General features: G+C 43.0%; 1 protein-coding gene across 2 annotated transcripts in view; it reads right to left on the minus strand.

Moving 5' to 3' along the window:
• MICU2 (mitochondrial calcium uptake 2) overlaps positions 1–16,546 on the minus strand; it is a 90,524-nt gene that overhangs the window by 8,587 nt on the left and 65,391 nt on the right. For both annotated transcript variants that reach the window (XM_024125897.3, XM_024125896.3), the window contains exons 7-8: positions 8,625–8,690; positions 3,325–3,422 (exon numbers count right to left, since the gene is read on the minus strand). In XM_024125897.3, the coding sequence (XP_023981665.1) occupies positions 3,325–3,422; positions 8,625–8,690 (164 nt within the window). The remainder of the gene's footprint in view (positions 1–3,324; positions 3,423–8,624; positions 8,691–16,546) is intronic.

Consider the following 16,546-nt stretch of genomic DNA (forward strand, 5'->3'; position numbering starts at 1 on the left):
GAACCCGGTTCCCCTGCACCGGCAGGCGGACGCGCAACCACTGCGCCACCAGGGAAGCCCCAAACAAAGTTATTTTAAGTTTTAACTATTTATTGGAATAAAAAATGAGGTCAATCATACCACACAGGAAATAAACACAGGGGTTATTTCTGGTCTCTAGTTTTAGGGCTAACCGTTGAGTTTAGAAAAAGAGAAAAAGAAATGCAGAAGACAAGTCCCCAGTAAAGTAAGAGGACAGGGAGGAAGAGACAGGAAAAACAAACAAGACAAACAGGCACTGGCACAGAGCGGGTAAACACCATCGCCAGCTGCCTGCATAGTCTGAGCATCAGTATTTTTTCCCCTGAACTATATATACGCTGATAAAGAACTGAATTTTCACAATTAAATTACCTGTTGATTTCATAACAATGAATAGACACTAAAATTCCAGGAGACAGAACTTAAATTATACTTTAGCTTTTACTGAAATGGCTAAGTGGTATTTCAGCTGGAGAATCTGACTAGTTGTAGAAGTAAAAATAAATAAATAAATAAATAAATAAAAACCCAAACAAGCCACCAATTTATCTACATGTTCCCTCAGTCACTGCTAAGTTTCTCTTGACACCTGATGGCATCTACTAAGTCTGTCTGTCCCTCTGGTCACCTGGGGGGACTACTTCCTTGAAAGCCCACCCAATGCCCCCAACCACCTAGCAGGCCACTGCAGGACCACCTCTTTCAGAAACTCTGTGACTGCTCGAAACTTAAGACAAACATGTCTCTGAATTTCACCTCTCCAATTTCTAGTTACATGATCTATTATAATAGTTATACCTGCATCACATATAAGCTTGTGAACAGCCTCACTGAGTGGGTCTCATCATCACCATCTCACTGGTGAAGGAACAGACCCGACACTCAGGTCCAATCGCTTGTCCATCAAATCACACTTAGCAAACTGTCAAGTTACGCACTGGAACCCAGGTTTGTCTAAATCATAAATATGTGTTTTTTTCAAAATATAATATTATTTCTCTAAATGAGAAAACTATTATCTCTAGGCAAATACCATAATTAGCTACCACAACACTAACTCTGTGTCACCTTCCCTGCCTTTCCTTGAGACTTATAAGCTGTACTTTATAAAACAATATCCTTTATCAGACAAGCTGTAAAGAGGATGCTAAGACAAAGGTCAGAAGAGAAAAGGTAAACATCTTTTTATAAGGAAGGATTATACGTTATACTCCCATAAAAACAAAACTATAAGCTCCACATAACACATACTAAAAGCACTTCTTGTGCAATTTCAATGAGTAATTTGGCCACTATAATGGTGACCGGTTAAAAATTATATATATAATTTTATATTATATTATACATACATAATATAATATAATATAATATAATATAATATAATATAATATAATAAAATATATGGAAGCTATTTTCTGTTACTTTACGACTTACGCAAAATGTTAATGACATTTTTGATTACCGAATTCTAGCCCAGTACACCTGTAACATTAACTTTAGGGGTGGCCTCCTCCATCCAAGAGCCAAGTCCCTGAAAAACTTCATTTAAAGCATTCTTTGTTAATTGGATCTTTTTTTTAAATTGCATAATGGTATTACAAATTTCACAGGGCCCATTAATTACAGAAACTTTAAGAAAAAGTTTAAAGTAAGAATTCTAAATGAAATTATTCCCTTTAAGGAAAATTAAAGGTAGAAGCAACTTTAAACAATCACTAAGCCCTACAATTTTATTTCCTAAATGTGTCTTGAAAACTCCCAGTCCAAAGTCTTTATCGCCACCCCACTGGTTCAGGGCTCCTGCTGTTCCTCATCTGCGGTAGCCCAGCGGCCTCGTGTCGCACTGGATCCCCCTGCTGTTGCCCGCCATCCTGCCAGAGCGACGCCCATCTGACCAGGCACCAAGCGTGGGACCCCTGCGGGGCCTCCCTCACGGCGTCACCCAAGCTGGACCTGCTGGTGCGCGAGCCCTCACACAGGAAGCATACGCCTCCAGGGCCTCCACCCTCACCTCTGCCTACCCCTATGCTTATTTCTCTACCGTGCCTGCCCTCTCTGATTCCTGGACAAGCCATACGTTCTCCCGCGTGTCCTTCCTCGTGCTGTTCTCCGTCCCTCCCTCCCCGACCATTTCTCCCAGGTTAATTCCTGCTCATCTGTCAAGATCGGCGTAGGGATATTTCCTCCAGAAAGCTTCCTGATCACCCACTCCAGAAGTGATCTTCTGTGCTGCCCAAAACCCTATCCACCTGTGACAGCACCGAGCGAATGCGTTTAAATGTTCTCTGCACATTTACTAGAGGGTTCCCAGGAGGGACCAGCCCTGCGTCTGAGGCACAGCCCGGCACATAGCAGCACATGGAATACACTCAGTCTGTCTTTAGTTAGCTGCACTGAGTTGACAAGAGGCGTCTCCTTCCTCCCAAATCAGTGCTTTTCCACCATTCTGAGCTGCTTTCTGGTATTTGTTCTAAGACTCTGGTTAGAGGGGAGGCCCACGAGCACAGGGTCCGGTTCCGCATGGAGTTGTTCTCGCCGGGGAGGAGGTAAACAGGACACGACACTGCGGTGCTTACAATGCCACAGACTGTAAGTGCGATTCCCTCCCTGCAGATGAAGTCGTGAGTGCAGCGAGGTCCGCAAGCTGGACTGGACCACAGACACGCCCACCAAGTACCAACGCATCAACACGCCCGTACTGTTCACAGCCGCTTTCACGCTGTGACGGCTGAGCTGCGCAGCCAGGACAGAGACCGTACTCACTGCCTGGCCCTTTACAAAGAAGGGCTGCTGACCCCTGGGCTGGGGGCGGGGCGGCGGGAGCAGAGCTGGGCTGTCCCGCTGTGCCGTCTCAGCAGAGCCGGCCCCAGCTCCAGACAACCATCAGCAGACGGCAACAGCAGGGGCCTGTCCAGTCTAGAAGGCCCGATTCTGGCCCCCGCTGGAGAAGCACGCGGCTGACCCAAAGACTCATGGCAATAACGAATGGTCACTGTTTTAAGTTGGGCTGGTTTGTTGTGAATTAAGAACTAACTGATACGAGGGGCATCTCTCTCTTCTAGCTGCAAACAGTAAGTTACTAAGAACAATTATTGTAGTCTGTAAAATGAATACTACTTTTCATAATAGGTTAGAGGTATTTTTGAGCATAGTAACTTTAGTTTACATTTCATAGGTTTTGCTCTCAGAGATACTGTATCTGGTTTTATGGCCTGCAATTCTGGGACAAATAAATGTATTCAGTTGTTTCTTTACCTCTTACCTATAAAATTTCCCTAAATGAATATAAATATTTGCATTTACCTTCGAAATTCTTTATAGTGAAGTTTTCTCTCTCCTCTTTTTCCAAAGAAACGTATCTGAAGGGTTGTGTTAATTTCAGGTTCTTTCACTGTTGGTTCCTATAAAAAAATGATACAATAATTTCAAGTAATTATATAACCAAGAACAAAAAATGGATCCTGTAGCCTGGAATTCTTAGGACAATACCCACAAAAGATTCTTGTAACAACAACAAGAGGGCGAGAACAGATGTAGCCATTCTGTCTGTTACTCTGCATAACACTATTCTATATCATGGCTCAAGCAGGAGGAAAACAACAGGGCTAAAATACTCAAAGGACCCAAGGTGGACTTCAGCAGTGAACGACATTTTGGATCAGGCCAAAAAGAGAGCTTAGAATAGTGAGATGAGTTATTTTAAAATGTGACTCTTAGGCATTTTCTAATAAAGCAGGACTGAGAGAATTAAAGCAGGGAAGTCTTGGACCTTTTGTTGAATGCTAGAAATTTGAGAAGCACTAGCTTTTCCTAATTATAAAGTTACCAGGTGAGGATTCCATTCAAGGCTACGAGAGAAGCAGATTCATAGACTCTTCCTCCTTCAAATCTCCAATAAAATAAACAAAAACAATAACAAAACAGAGCTGCTAAAAAGATTATCAGCATCAACTACACAACAAATGGGGGTACAAACTTAAACCAAATAATCTGAAAAAGAGCATCTGGAGAAAGAAATTCAGGCACTGGATGGCCCAGCCTGCTCCCCAGTCCTGCCCCCACTCCCAGACACAGCAGCAGGTGGGGTGACTGTCACATGGTGAAAACTCGTGAAAGCCTGGGTGTGGTGGGCGAGAAGGTGGCTGGGACTGGCGAGGCTCCGAGAGCGCGTGGGCTCAGGCAGAGGGCGGGCCGGCTTCTGGACTTAGAACCTTCTGGGCACTGTTCAACTGAAGGATGATCGGGAGCCCAGAGGGGAATGCCCCTTGGAGGGTGGAGTGGGCTGTGGTCTAGGGCCTTTATGGGAGCACAGGAATGTGAGCACAGTTTAGTCCTCCAGCAAGGGCTGCAGGGCAGGGCATCAAAACGTGACCACCTGCAGCTCAGAACCAGAGTTGGCCCAGGGAAGGCAGCGACGGACTTGAAAAGAGCCTGAGGTGGGACAGGGGCCCAGCCTCCCAGCCCGTGGGCAGGGCTGCATCTGCAAGCGGACTCCCTGCTCAGTCTCTGCTCGACACCGGCCGTGCGGACACGGGGACAGATCCCGGGAGGCCAGGCAGAGGCGAGTGCAGCCTCAGGTTCTGGAGGGGACAGACTGCAGAGACTCAGCACAGGCAAGTCACCCACACATCCAGCAACCAGCTGGCCACAGCCCTGGAGCCGCAGGGGGCTCGCCCGCACCTCACTGCCCCCCGCCACGGGGTCGGCTCACGGGGAGGAAGCAGTGGTCCCAGCGGGGGTGACTGACACAGAGCCTTCCACAGTACTGACTCTTAAACACTTGACTTTTTTTTTTTTTTTTTTTTTTTGCGGTACATGGGCCTCTCACTGTTGTGGCCTCTCCCGCCGCGGAGCACAGGCTCCGGATGCGCAGGCTCAGTGGCCATGGCTCACGGGCCCAGCCGTCCGCAGCATGTGGGATCCTCCCGGACCGGGGCACGAACCCGTGTCCCCTGCATCGGCAGGCGGACTCTCAACCACTGCGCCACCAGGGAAGCCCAACACTTGACTTTGTGTCTAGTAATTTTATAAAATAGCCACTATAAATACAAATGTGGATTTTAACTGGACTTCCACACAAGTGTGGGCAGGATGTCATGCCTGGAGTTTTTTCTTAATTCCCACATAAATGCCCAGGAGATACACTAAAACACAAAACCGTATGTATTCTCGTTAAGGTTAGAATATGATCAGGATGTCTACCAAGAACACTATTACTAAACATTTTTGGGGGTAATTTTGTCCAATACATAAAGGAATAAACTAAGATTAATATTATTTAGAGATAATTTTATACTTAAAACAACCAGGAAAATCAACAGAAAAAATAAGAAGAAAATTCAGTAAGACAGACTGGTACAAAAACATTAAAAATTAAATGAATTTCCTGCTCAACAGCAATAATTTTTCCCTTGAGGGTAAAGAGTCCATTTATAATAGTAAAAAAGTTAAGAAATGAAATATCCCTAGGGATGCCCTTAAGAAACAAATTTCAGATGAATGAAAAAATTGTATGTAAGAAAATAAAACCACAACTAAATCAGAGGATAATATAGGTTAGTATTTAACAACTGATTTTGATGTGGGGAAGGCATTTTAAAGAATGAAAGTAACTGAATAAATAAAAAGACAGCTAAACATGACTACATTAAAAATAAAAACATCTATAACCAAAACATCATAAACAAAAACAAATCTGAAAAATATTTCAATATTTTGACAGACACTAGGTTAATATTCTCAAGTATATGAAGAAAAGCCCTAAAGAAATTCCCAAAGAACAGAAACAGAAAATTTGGGTGTGAGGGAGACACAAGAGGGAGGGGATATGGGGATATATGTATACGTATAGCTGATTCACTTTGTTATAAAGCAGAAACTAACACACCATTGTAAAGCAATTATACTCCAACAAAGATGTTAAAAAAAAAGAAACAGAAAATTTATAAAATAAGAAACATGAATGGTGTACATAACTATCTTAAAAAACAATCTGCGAGGGCTTCCCTGGTGGCGCAGTGGTTGGGAGTCCGCCTGCCGATGCAGGGGACACGGGTTCGTGCCCCAGTCCGGGAAGATCCCACATGCTGTGGAGAGGTTAGGCCCGTGAGCCATGGCTGCTAAGTCTGCGCGTCCGGAGCCTGTGCTCCGCAACGGGAGAGGCCACAACAGTGAGAGGCCCGCGTACCGCAAAAAAAAACCCCAAAAAACAAAAAACAAAACAAAACAAAACAAAACAATCTGCGATACCTTTTCCCCTGTCATACTGACACAGGTTAAGAAACAAAACAAAAAAGATACCAACCCTGGAGAGACTGCCGGCAGGCCTGTTAACTGTTACAACCTTTGTGGAAGGCACCCTGACAATATGGGTCAAAGCCTTACAAGTAGTCATGTCTTCACCCGACAACCTGACTCTTAGATCTCTATCTTAAATTTACACATGTAGCTATTTACTGCATCATGTCTTCTAACAGCCAAGATTTGGAAACAGTCTTAACGACCAAGAACAGGTCAATGGTTAAAAGTGTTATATCCAGGGCTTCCCTGGTGGTGCAGTGGTTAAGAATCCACCTGCCAATGAAGGGGACACGGGTTTGAGCCCTGGTCCGGGAAGATCCCACATGCTGCGGAGCAAGTAAGCCTGTGCCCACAACTGCTGAGCCTGCCCTCTAGAGCCCGTGAGCCACAACGACTGAGCCCGCGTGCCACAACTAATGAAGCCCGCGCGCCTAGAGCCCGTGCTCCGCAACAAGAGAAGCCACAATGAGAAGCCCGCGCACCGCAACGAAGAGTAGCCCACTCGCCGCAACTAGAGAAAGCCCGCGTGCAGCAACGAAGACCCAACGCAGCCAAAAATAAATAAATAAAATAAACCTATTAAAAAAAAAGTTAAAAAAAAAGTGTTATATCCGTAAGATTAGGTATTTGTTCATTCATTAAAAAATATTTACGGAGTATATAGGGTATGCCTGGTACTTTACCAGGCTATGTAGATACAACTTGTGTAGCAAGGAATTAACCTTACCCAGACGACTGGCCTTTGCTCTGGGCTGCTAGGAGGTGGTCCCTAAGAGAAGGTGTCTTTGTTTACCTGGGGGCCTTGGGCCACAACAGGTAGTCCAACAATGAGATGTGGGGTGGAGGCTTTGGGCCACGGGGTATCAGCTTGACCTCCGGAAGGGCTAGAGTCTGAGGTCGGCCACGACGACAGCCAACCAGGTTTCCATGGCTGACCCCAACAGTCTCTGGACACCAAGGCCCTGGCTGGCACTACTCCGTGTGTGCTGTCTCAGTCACTGCTGGGAAAGTCAGCGCTTTCCACAGTCCCCTGGGAGAGGACGACCAGAACCTCTGCGTTCTGCCTACGAGTCTCTCCCCTTGGCTGATTTTAACCTGCATCCTCTCACAGTAATAAACCGTAGCCACGGACCTAACAACTTTCGGGGAGTACTATGAGTCCTTCCAATGAATTATCAGACCCAAGGTGATACTGGGGGCCCCCTGAACCTCCAACTGGCATCAGAGGTAAGGGGGGTCGTGTGGCCTGCTCCCTAACCTCACACGACCTCAGAAAGAATACGGATGCGCACGCTCCAGAGGACACAGACGATTAAACAGTTACCCTAAGGAGGGGCAGGTGGTGTGACAGGACACGCAGGGAGCTGAGGACACGGAGGAGGTGCACACCCGGGAGATGGGGCACCATTAGAGCACCCGGACACAGGTGAAACAAGTCCAGCATAGGGTTGCTCAAAGGGAATGAAATATACAAAAATTGTGATTTTAATAACTTGCAAAATTTGAAGCAGACATGCTCTAAAAGATGAAATGATGTGGAAATTTAAGAAAATCTCACAGAAAGCAAATTGTGGAATTACAATTGATTAAAAGATTATCAATGGAAAATTTAAGGATATATATTACCGGTGGGAATGAAAGTTGGTTCATTTTCTACAGAAGATATTTGCCAATATTTATCAAAGTTTATCAACAACCTTAGAAATGTTCATACCTTTTGACCCAGCAAGTGAATTTCTGGGAAGTTACCCCTTGGATATATTCACATATATATAAAGTGATATGATTACAGGATTATTAACAGCATTACTTGCAATATCAAAAGACTGGATACATGTTAAATATCTTTCAAATGGGGAATGGCTACATCAACTGGTACATCCATCCATACAGCAAAGTACTACAGAGCCATTAAAAAGAATGAGATATTCGGATATGGTAAGAAAAAATGGGAGGGTATGGAACAGTGTATAGTATGCTACTGCTTGTATAAAAATGGTAAAAAGAACACATGGAAATGTTTAGTTGCTTATTTACATACATGCTTATATACACATGAAATATCTCTGGAAGAATACCCAGGACCTGGGTCATGGGGAGGAAAGTTCTGCCCTGCATAAATCCTCTTGTGAGTCTTTTGAGGTCTGGATCATGTGAATGTAGAAAACCTATTTAAAATATTTAGAAAAATTAAGTTACTGTTAATTTCCCCAACTATTTGGGAATACTTATTTGAGCAAACAGAATAGAGAAGCTACTGTAAATAACATCTGCTTGGAAATATTTAGTTTATTTGCACATACCTGGCATTCTGTTTCATTAGTTATTGTTGTCTTCAAGTCATCCTGTTTACTTATGATCTTCTGCAGCTAGAAAGAATGCAAACATGAATTTAGATGCATGTCTATTGGATTTTAAAAAACAACCTAAAAAACAGATGCTAAGTTTTTATTATAAAATGTTTACTAGTTATTTGTTAAATATTATTTTTGCATTATAACTCCTAATATTAGTTTTTACCCCTTAGATCATATAAGAATCAAAGGAGAAAACAGATATGCAAGTATTAACATTATTATGATTTGGATCATTTGTTCTCCTAAGAAAGCTGGCTTACTTTATGTGTGTATCTATCTATCTATCTATCTATCTATCTATCTATCTATAAAATATATACACACACACATATATATATTCTAAAGGCATCACTGTATAAAAACTTCATGATTACCCTCATTCTTCAAGAGAATTTTTATTCCCTTCTTTTTTTTCTCTATCTCTTCTCTTCTTTTTCTATCTCTGGTGCTTCATGGCCACATTTCAAGTATCTAGCTCTTAAAAAGCTATTCGTATCATATAAATGCTCTTCCCTTTTCTCCTTATGAATTTACAAAGCATTAAAATAATTTAAAGGCCTACATTTCTACTAATTATAAACTGTCAATAGTACCTTAAAAAAAAAAAGCCAAAAAAACAAAAAAACAGTACCTTCAGACTGAGTATATTAAAAAACCTACCTACCTTTCAGAGTCATTTGTACCAATCCTCACATGGAAAGCAAATTAAAAAAAAAGTTTAAAAAAAAAATTAAATGTAGACAAAATCTCAAACTATGGATTCAAATCAATTAGGAGACAAACCTTCACCCATTTTTTTCTAGGCTACTTCTTTCTTAATAGTTTGAAAACTGCTGCCACTAAATTCCAAATTAATAAAGTAGCTGCTTCTATTTTATTTGTTTTAGGCATATGGTTTATCTCTAGTTCTCTAAAGCCCTCAAACTTTTCAACATTCTCCCACCCCCACTTATTTTAGGGAATAAAGTTGAAAAGCTTTCATTTGTTTTATCCTTTATTTTTATTTTTTATTTATTTATTTTTTTGCGGTATGCGGGCCTCTCACTGTCGTGGCCTCTCCCGTTGCAGAGCACAGGCTCCGGACGCGCAGGCTCAGCGGCCACGGCTCACGGGCACAGCCGCTCCGCGGCATGTGGGATCCTCCCGGACCGGGGCACGAACCCGTCGTCCCCTGCACTGGCAGGCGGACTCTCAACCACTGCGCCACCAGGGAAGCCGAATCCTTTATTTTTAAACTGACCATCAACATACTGCCAAGTTCAATACCCAAACATTTCATTTCTTGCTTTGCTTTCCACACCTCCTCTTAAAGTTTTTAATACGGAAATTTCAGACATAGCAAAGAGACTCCTATAATAACCCACCGTATATACATTATTCGGCTTCCACAGTTCACAGTATCCTGCCATTCTCGGTCCAGCTATCCTTCTACTACCTACTCCTGGTTCCCTTCTCAATTATTATTATTTATATCTCTTCTGGAAAAATTTTTATACACTGAAACGTACACATCTTAGCCATACAGTTTTTTTAAAAAAAATAATTAATTAATTAATTTTTGGCTGTGTTGGGTCTTTGTTGCTGCACGCGGGCTTTCTCTAGTTGCGGCGAGCAGGGGCTACTCTTCGTTGCAGTGCGCGTGCTTCTCATTGCAGTGGCTTCTCTTGTTGTGGAGCACGGGCTCTAGGTGTGCGGGCTTCAGTAGTTGTGGCTCGCAGGCTCTAGAGCACAGGCTCAGTAGTCGTGGCACACGGGCTTAGTTGCTCCGCGGCATGTGGGATCTTCCCGGACCAGGGCTCGAACCCGTGTCCCCTGCATTGGCAGGCGGATTCTTAACCACTGCACCACCAGGGAAGCCCCTAAAGTGTATATTTAAAAGCAGAGGACCTGGGACTTGCCTGGTGGTGCAGTGGTTAAGAATCCGCCTGCCAATGCAGGGGACACGGGTTCGAGCCCTGGTCCGGGAAGATCCCACATGCCGCGGAGCAACTAAGCCCGTGTGCCACGACTACTGAAGCCTGCGCGCCTAGAGCCCATGCTCCGCAACAAGAGAAGCCACTGTAAGAAGCCCGCGCACTGCAACGAATAGTAGCCCCCGCTCGCCTCAACTAGAGAAAGCCTGCGCGCAGAAACGAAGACCCAATGCAGCCAAAAATAAATTAACAAACACTTTAAAATCGGCTTGTCAACTTCTATAAAAAAAGACTGCTGGGATTTTGCTTGGCAAAGTTGAATCTCTAGACCAATTTGGGAAGAACTAAATCTTCTAATCCATTAACATGGTATATTCCTCCATTTACTGAGGCCTCCTTGAATTTCTACCAGCGATGTCTGAAGTTTTTGGTGTATGTTTTTTGTTAAATTTATTTCTACTTATTTTATACCATCCAAAAAAGAACTGATCTTAATTTCATTTTCCAAATGTTTGCTACTAATTATATGGAAATACAATTGATTTTTCCATACTGATCTTCTACGCTTTGATTTTGTTGTTGGTTTCTTAGTCATTTTATCTGTAAATAAAGTCAAATTTACTTCTTCCTTTCTAATATTTTATCTCTCTATTTTCTTTTCCTGTATTGCTGTTATCTCTAGAATCTCCAGTAAACTGTTAAACAGCAGAGGTACGAAAAGACATCCTTTGCCTTGTTCCTGATTAAGGGGAAAGCATTCAGTATTTTGTGTTGTAGCATGATGATATTTAAAAAAAATTTTTTGTAAATGCCCTTTATCAGTTTGAAGAAGTTCTCTCCTATTCCTACTCTGAATTTTACCACAAAAATGCTTATTTTGTTAGATGCTCTGTCTGCATGTTCTGATATGATCATGTTGGTTTCTCCTTTATTCTGTTAATATGATGGACTGCGCTGACTGATTTTCAACCATGAAATGAATTTTGTATTCCTTGGATAAATTTCACTTGGTTGTGATGCATTATTTTATATGGTGCTTGACGTGTTGTGTTCTATCTGGTTAAGTATTTTCATACCTCTGTTCATGAGGAAAGTTGGTCTATAATTTACTTCTCCTGTTAGGTTTTTGCCAAGTTTTAGTTATCAGGGATATGCTGGTCTCATAACATGAGGGAAATGTTCCTTTTTCTTGTATTTTCTGAAAGAAACTGTGCAAACTGGGCACAGTTAGACAGATTTCACCAGTGACACCATCTGAGCCTGGACATTTCTTTGTGGGAAAGTTTTTGATAACAAACCCAATCCTTTGATACAGGACTATTTAGATTTCTATCCCACCTCTTGTTTTGGTAAGTTTTGCTTTTTTAAGGCACTTGTCCAGTCATCTGAGTTATCAGGTTAATAGTCATATATGAATCAGTTGTTCACAATATTCCATTTTTATCCTTCTGATACCTCTAGGATCTCTGGTGCTTTCTCTTTTCATTGCTAATACTGGTAATATGGATCTCCTTTTTTTTTTTTTTTTTTTTTTTTTTTGCGGTACACAGGCCTCTCACTCTTGTGGCCTCTCCCATTGTGGAGCACAGGCTCCGGACGCGCAGGCTCAGCGGCCATGGCTCACGGGCCCAGCCGCTCCACGGCATGTGGGATCTTCCCAGAACGGGGCACGAACCCGTGTCCCCTGCGTCGGAGGGCAGACTCTCAACCACTGCGCCACCAGGGAAGCCCTGGATCTCCTTTCGTTGTTTGTTTTTGCTAGATCAAGTACTGAAAATTAGTCAAAATTTATCATATAATTAAAAAAACAGATGTTAGTCATAAAATGATAAATTTTTATAGAAAATTCAAAACACCTTTTTAAAATTATAAGACAGTTAATACTGTTATAATAATCTTCACATAGTTACTACAAATAGTTAAAAACAAACAAACGAAACAAAAAAGCAAATAGGATTAGTTCACTGAAATAAGAATTTTTTAAGAGGCTTATTACAGTACTGGCTTAATCCAATTTCGTGTAATTTAGAACAAGGGTCTGTCCTGAAGTCTACCCATGTGGGTTTAGTGCCACATAAAGCTTGTCCTGTCAGAACTGTATCTAGAACATTTTGGTCTGGACTCAGGGAGAGTGTTACCCAGGTTCTGGTGCATGTTGAAATTACAGTGATGTATATTTAGTTCTATAATAGCCCCATTTGAAACTATTTTGTATCCAGGTATCCTCTTAGGCCAAAAAGTCCCTCTGGTCTACCAAGATACTTTCTAAGATGGCTTGTGCATGATGCTGATTCACGATAGCAACAGACTAAGTGCCTCTCCTACGACCATTCTAAGTGCTGGGATATAGTGGTTACGGAAAGATAACATCCTTGCTTTGTTAACTTACATTCTAATGGGCCAGAGGTAACAAAGAAGTGAACAAATAAATAAGAGAATTTCAGATAGTGTCAAGTGCTACGACTAGAAAAAATAAAGTAGGGTGACAGGATTCAGAGACTGCTGGGTAGGGGTTTCTGTTAGATAGGCTTATTCTGGGTAGTTCTCTTTGAGGATGTGACATTTGGGTGGAGATCTGAATAACTAAAAGCTACCAAAGGAATGGGGAAAGGACATTCTAGGTGGGGGAAAAGGCATTCTAAGTGGAGGTAAGAGCAAAGTCTGGCAGAAACGGGTGCTTTCTTAGAGAAACAAAAAAAGGTAAAGCTTTTATACGTAAGTGGTAAAAGAAGCAGGAAGACACATTCAAATACAAATTCTGAATGTCAAAAAAACTACCAACAAATTGACTAACTTTAAATTGATCTATATTTTCAATTTCAGGCTGAAAATGAAGAAAAGTACATAGGGTCAATTTAACTTCTTTTTGCTTTCAGGATGGATCATAATAGTTTAAATTCTGGAATAAGAACACTGTTCCAAAATCAAGAAGGATAAATTCTACTGAAGGCCTTTATATTTAATAATAACTCTAGCAGGCCTATTTAGCATGATAAAATTATAACCTGACTGCATTAAGAGCAGTCCTTCCTACCAGTATGGAAACAATGTGAAACCAGAGGACCACCTAAGGAGAAATTTATACTAGTAAACAGACTTGCCAGTCTATCTATTTATTGTTTAAAGAAGTTGCACTAAAACCCTGGCACTTATCCCAATAAGCAGATGTACTATCTATCAAGCTAAAAATTAAATGGATTTACTATTACTGGCTTTGAAAATTGCTGGTATTGTTTGTTATTATCTGACAGAGAATGGCTTATACACTTAGTTGCTATTTTACTTGTTCTTGGGATAAAGAAGTAAGCAATACACTTACCAACACTGTTTGTAGATCTGGATATTAATGAGAGGAATGTACCACAAAACACAAAAGTAATAAACTAAGGCAATTTATATTTTAGGACATTTTTACAAGACTTCACATTAATACATTTTTTTATTACTTTTGCATTTGCTGTTCAAATCACTTTGATATCTCTATGTTTTGGGTATTAAAGTAACTCTCATTACTTTTCTAGCCACAAATAAAATGCACAGGGGAAACATTCAGATAAGCTGAAAAAAAGAACAAACCCACAAAACCCTGCCTTTTAAATATGCTTTTCTGATCTGAAAAGAACTGTTTGGTGCTTTCAATAAACTTTCAAATAGAAGATGCTACAAACTTAGGTTTCCTAACAGAATGACCACGGAAATGAAATAATTATTTAAATAATTAATGTAAGCATAGTTTTTTCTCCTCCATGCTGTTATTTTATTTTTTATTTTTAAAAAATTTATTTATTTATTTATTTTTGGCTGTGTTGGGTCTTCGTTGCTGTGCGCGGGCTTTCTCTAGTTGCGGTGAGCGGGGGCTACTCTTCGTCGCAGTGCGCGGGCTTCTCATTGCGGTGACTTCTCTTGTTGTGGAGCACGGGCTCTAGGCTCGCGGGCTCTAGAGCGCAGGCTCAGTAGTTGTGACACATGGGCTTAGTTGCTCCGCAGCATGTGGGACCTTCCCGGACCAGGGATCGAATCCGTGTCCCCTGCATTGGCAGGCGGATTGTTAACCACTGCGCCACCAGGGAAGTCCCCTATGCTGTTATTTTAAATCGACAAACTGCATCATGCTCATGGGTTACCAAGTTTAGTGTTTTATTCCTGAGATCAGCACAAAGAACCGTTTATAGGCTTAGAAGGTTGAGCTTTATAAACTTAAACTTAAAAAAAAAATCAGTGATGTACCCTAACATTCTTTTTCTTGTTTCCTTAATTCATGGATTGGTCATCTAAGAATTCCCCAAACATTTAAGGAAAAAACTGTAGTATGTAGAAAGTGTTCTGTAAATTCAGAGTGTTCAACTATTACGTTAAAACAAGTACTTGAAAAGCTTTTGAGGCAGGTTTGCTCAACAGTTTCAGGAGCAGAGGCTGCCCACAGAGAAAGGAGACTGCTGGGTGGCCCTGAGTCTCCCGGAGAAGAGGCCTGAAGGAAAGGGGACAAGGACGTTCAGTGTCGGTCGGGGCCACCACGTGACCGCGCTGCAGAGCACCTGAGCCTTGGTGCTGCATGCGTGACAGTGAGGTCACCAGGGGCCCCACTGTGTCCACTTCATGACGCTACCTTAGCTTTCCCGTTCTGCGGGGGGGGGGGGGGGGGGGCGGACAGTGGGGGCGGTGCTTTTAAGTGACCGCGCTGCAGAGCACCTGAGCCTTGGTGCTGCATGCGTGACAGTGAGGTCACCAGGGGCCCCACTGTGTCCACTTCATGACGCTACCTTAGCTTTCCCGTTCTGCGGGGGGGGGGGGGGGGGGGGCGGACAGTGGGGACGGTGCTTTTAAAACCTGGCCTCCTCTTGTGACTCCCAGGAAGGAACAGAGCAGAAAGTTCACCCAGGGCTGAGGGGTTATGGTTTGCGTGAACTCACACCCTTACCTAGCCCAGCCTTTTACGATTCTTAACCTCTACTTGAATAATAACGACCGTCTCAAACACATCCTTCTCCCGGACCTGAGGCAGACTGAGGCGCTGGAATGTGAGGGGCTCCGTGACTTACGACACTGGTATTTCAGGTCCTACTTGTGCAGACAGACACATTTTCACCCTCAAGCTAACCTCAAACCAATTACCTTCCTTAATCATCAGACATCCCAGAAGAGCAATTTTTCTCTGCTGCCACCAACTCTGCATTTCCCATTCACGCCTTCTGTTCCGCGGCCGCGGTCTCCAGTGACCTGCAAGTTTAAGGGGCTCCCCGCGGCCTCTGTGCCACCTGAAGACGCCTCAAAGAGACGAATGCTGAGCGCTCCGCCCTGAGCCCGCTGCCCGCACTCGGCCGTGCTTCTCCTTCTTTCAGTCCCTGGCTTCTCACCCTCAGCTTGGTCCCTTAAGTGAACCTGTTCTCTAGACTCTGGCTTAACCACGTCACGCTACATTCTCCCCTGAGGCCCCACACGCTCAGGACTGAACGGTCCCCTCTTCCAGGACGCTTCCTAGTCCCAGCCCTGCTTCTGGTCTGCAGACAGCTGCCTGCATGGATGTCCTACCAGTTTATCAGGCTCACATTTCCGAGCTCAGAGTTAAGACCTTTCTCAGCCCAGTCCTCCTCTGAATTCTCCCACATATGCGGCAGGGTAACACTGAAGAGCGAGCAAGCTCCAGAGCTGGATCGACTTAGAATCAAATCACGTGCTGCACATCAATTTCCTCATCTTTAAGATGGGGATACTACTACTGATTTTGTAGGCTGCTGTAAAGATCTAATACTATAGCACAGATGTCATAACCAGTCCTCAAGAGAATGAGTCCTCTCTGCCCTTCGATCAGTTAGCACTATCATGACTCCTGGTCAGGCTGCCGGAAAAAGCAGTGACCACCGTTGCTTTCCTCCTCATGCTGGAAGCCGGGCCCCACAGAGCCTGCGCGCAGCACCTCTTGGGGGATTTCCCGATGATGACGACAGCCTAAGGGCC

The sequence above is a fragment of the Physeter macrocephalus genome, chromosome 13 (assembly GCF_002837175.3).
Source record: "Physeter macrocephalus isolate SW-GA chromosome 13, ASM283717v5, whole genome shotgun sequence".
Taxonomy (NCBI): Eukaryota; Metazoa; Chordata; class Mammalia; order Artiodactyla; family Physeteridae; genus Physeter; species Physeter macrocephalus.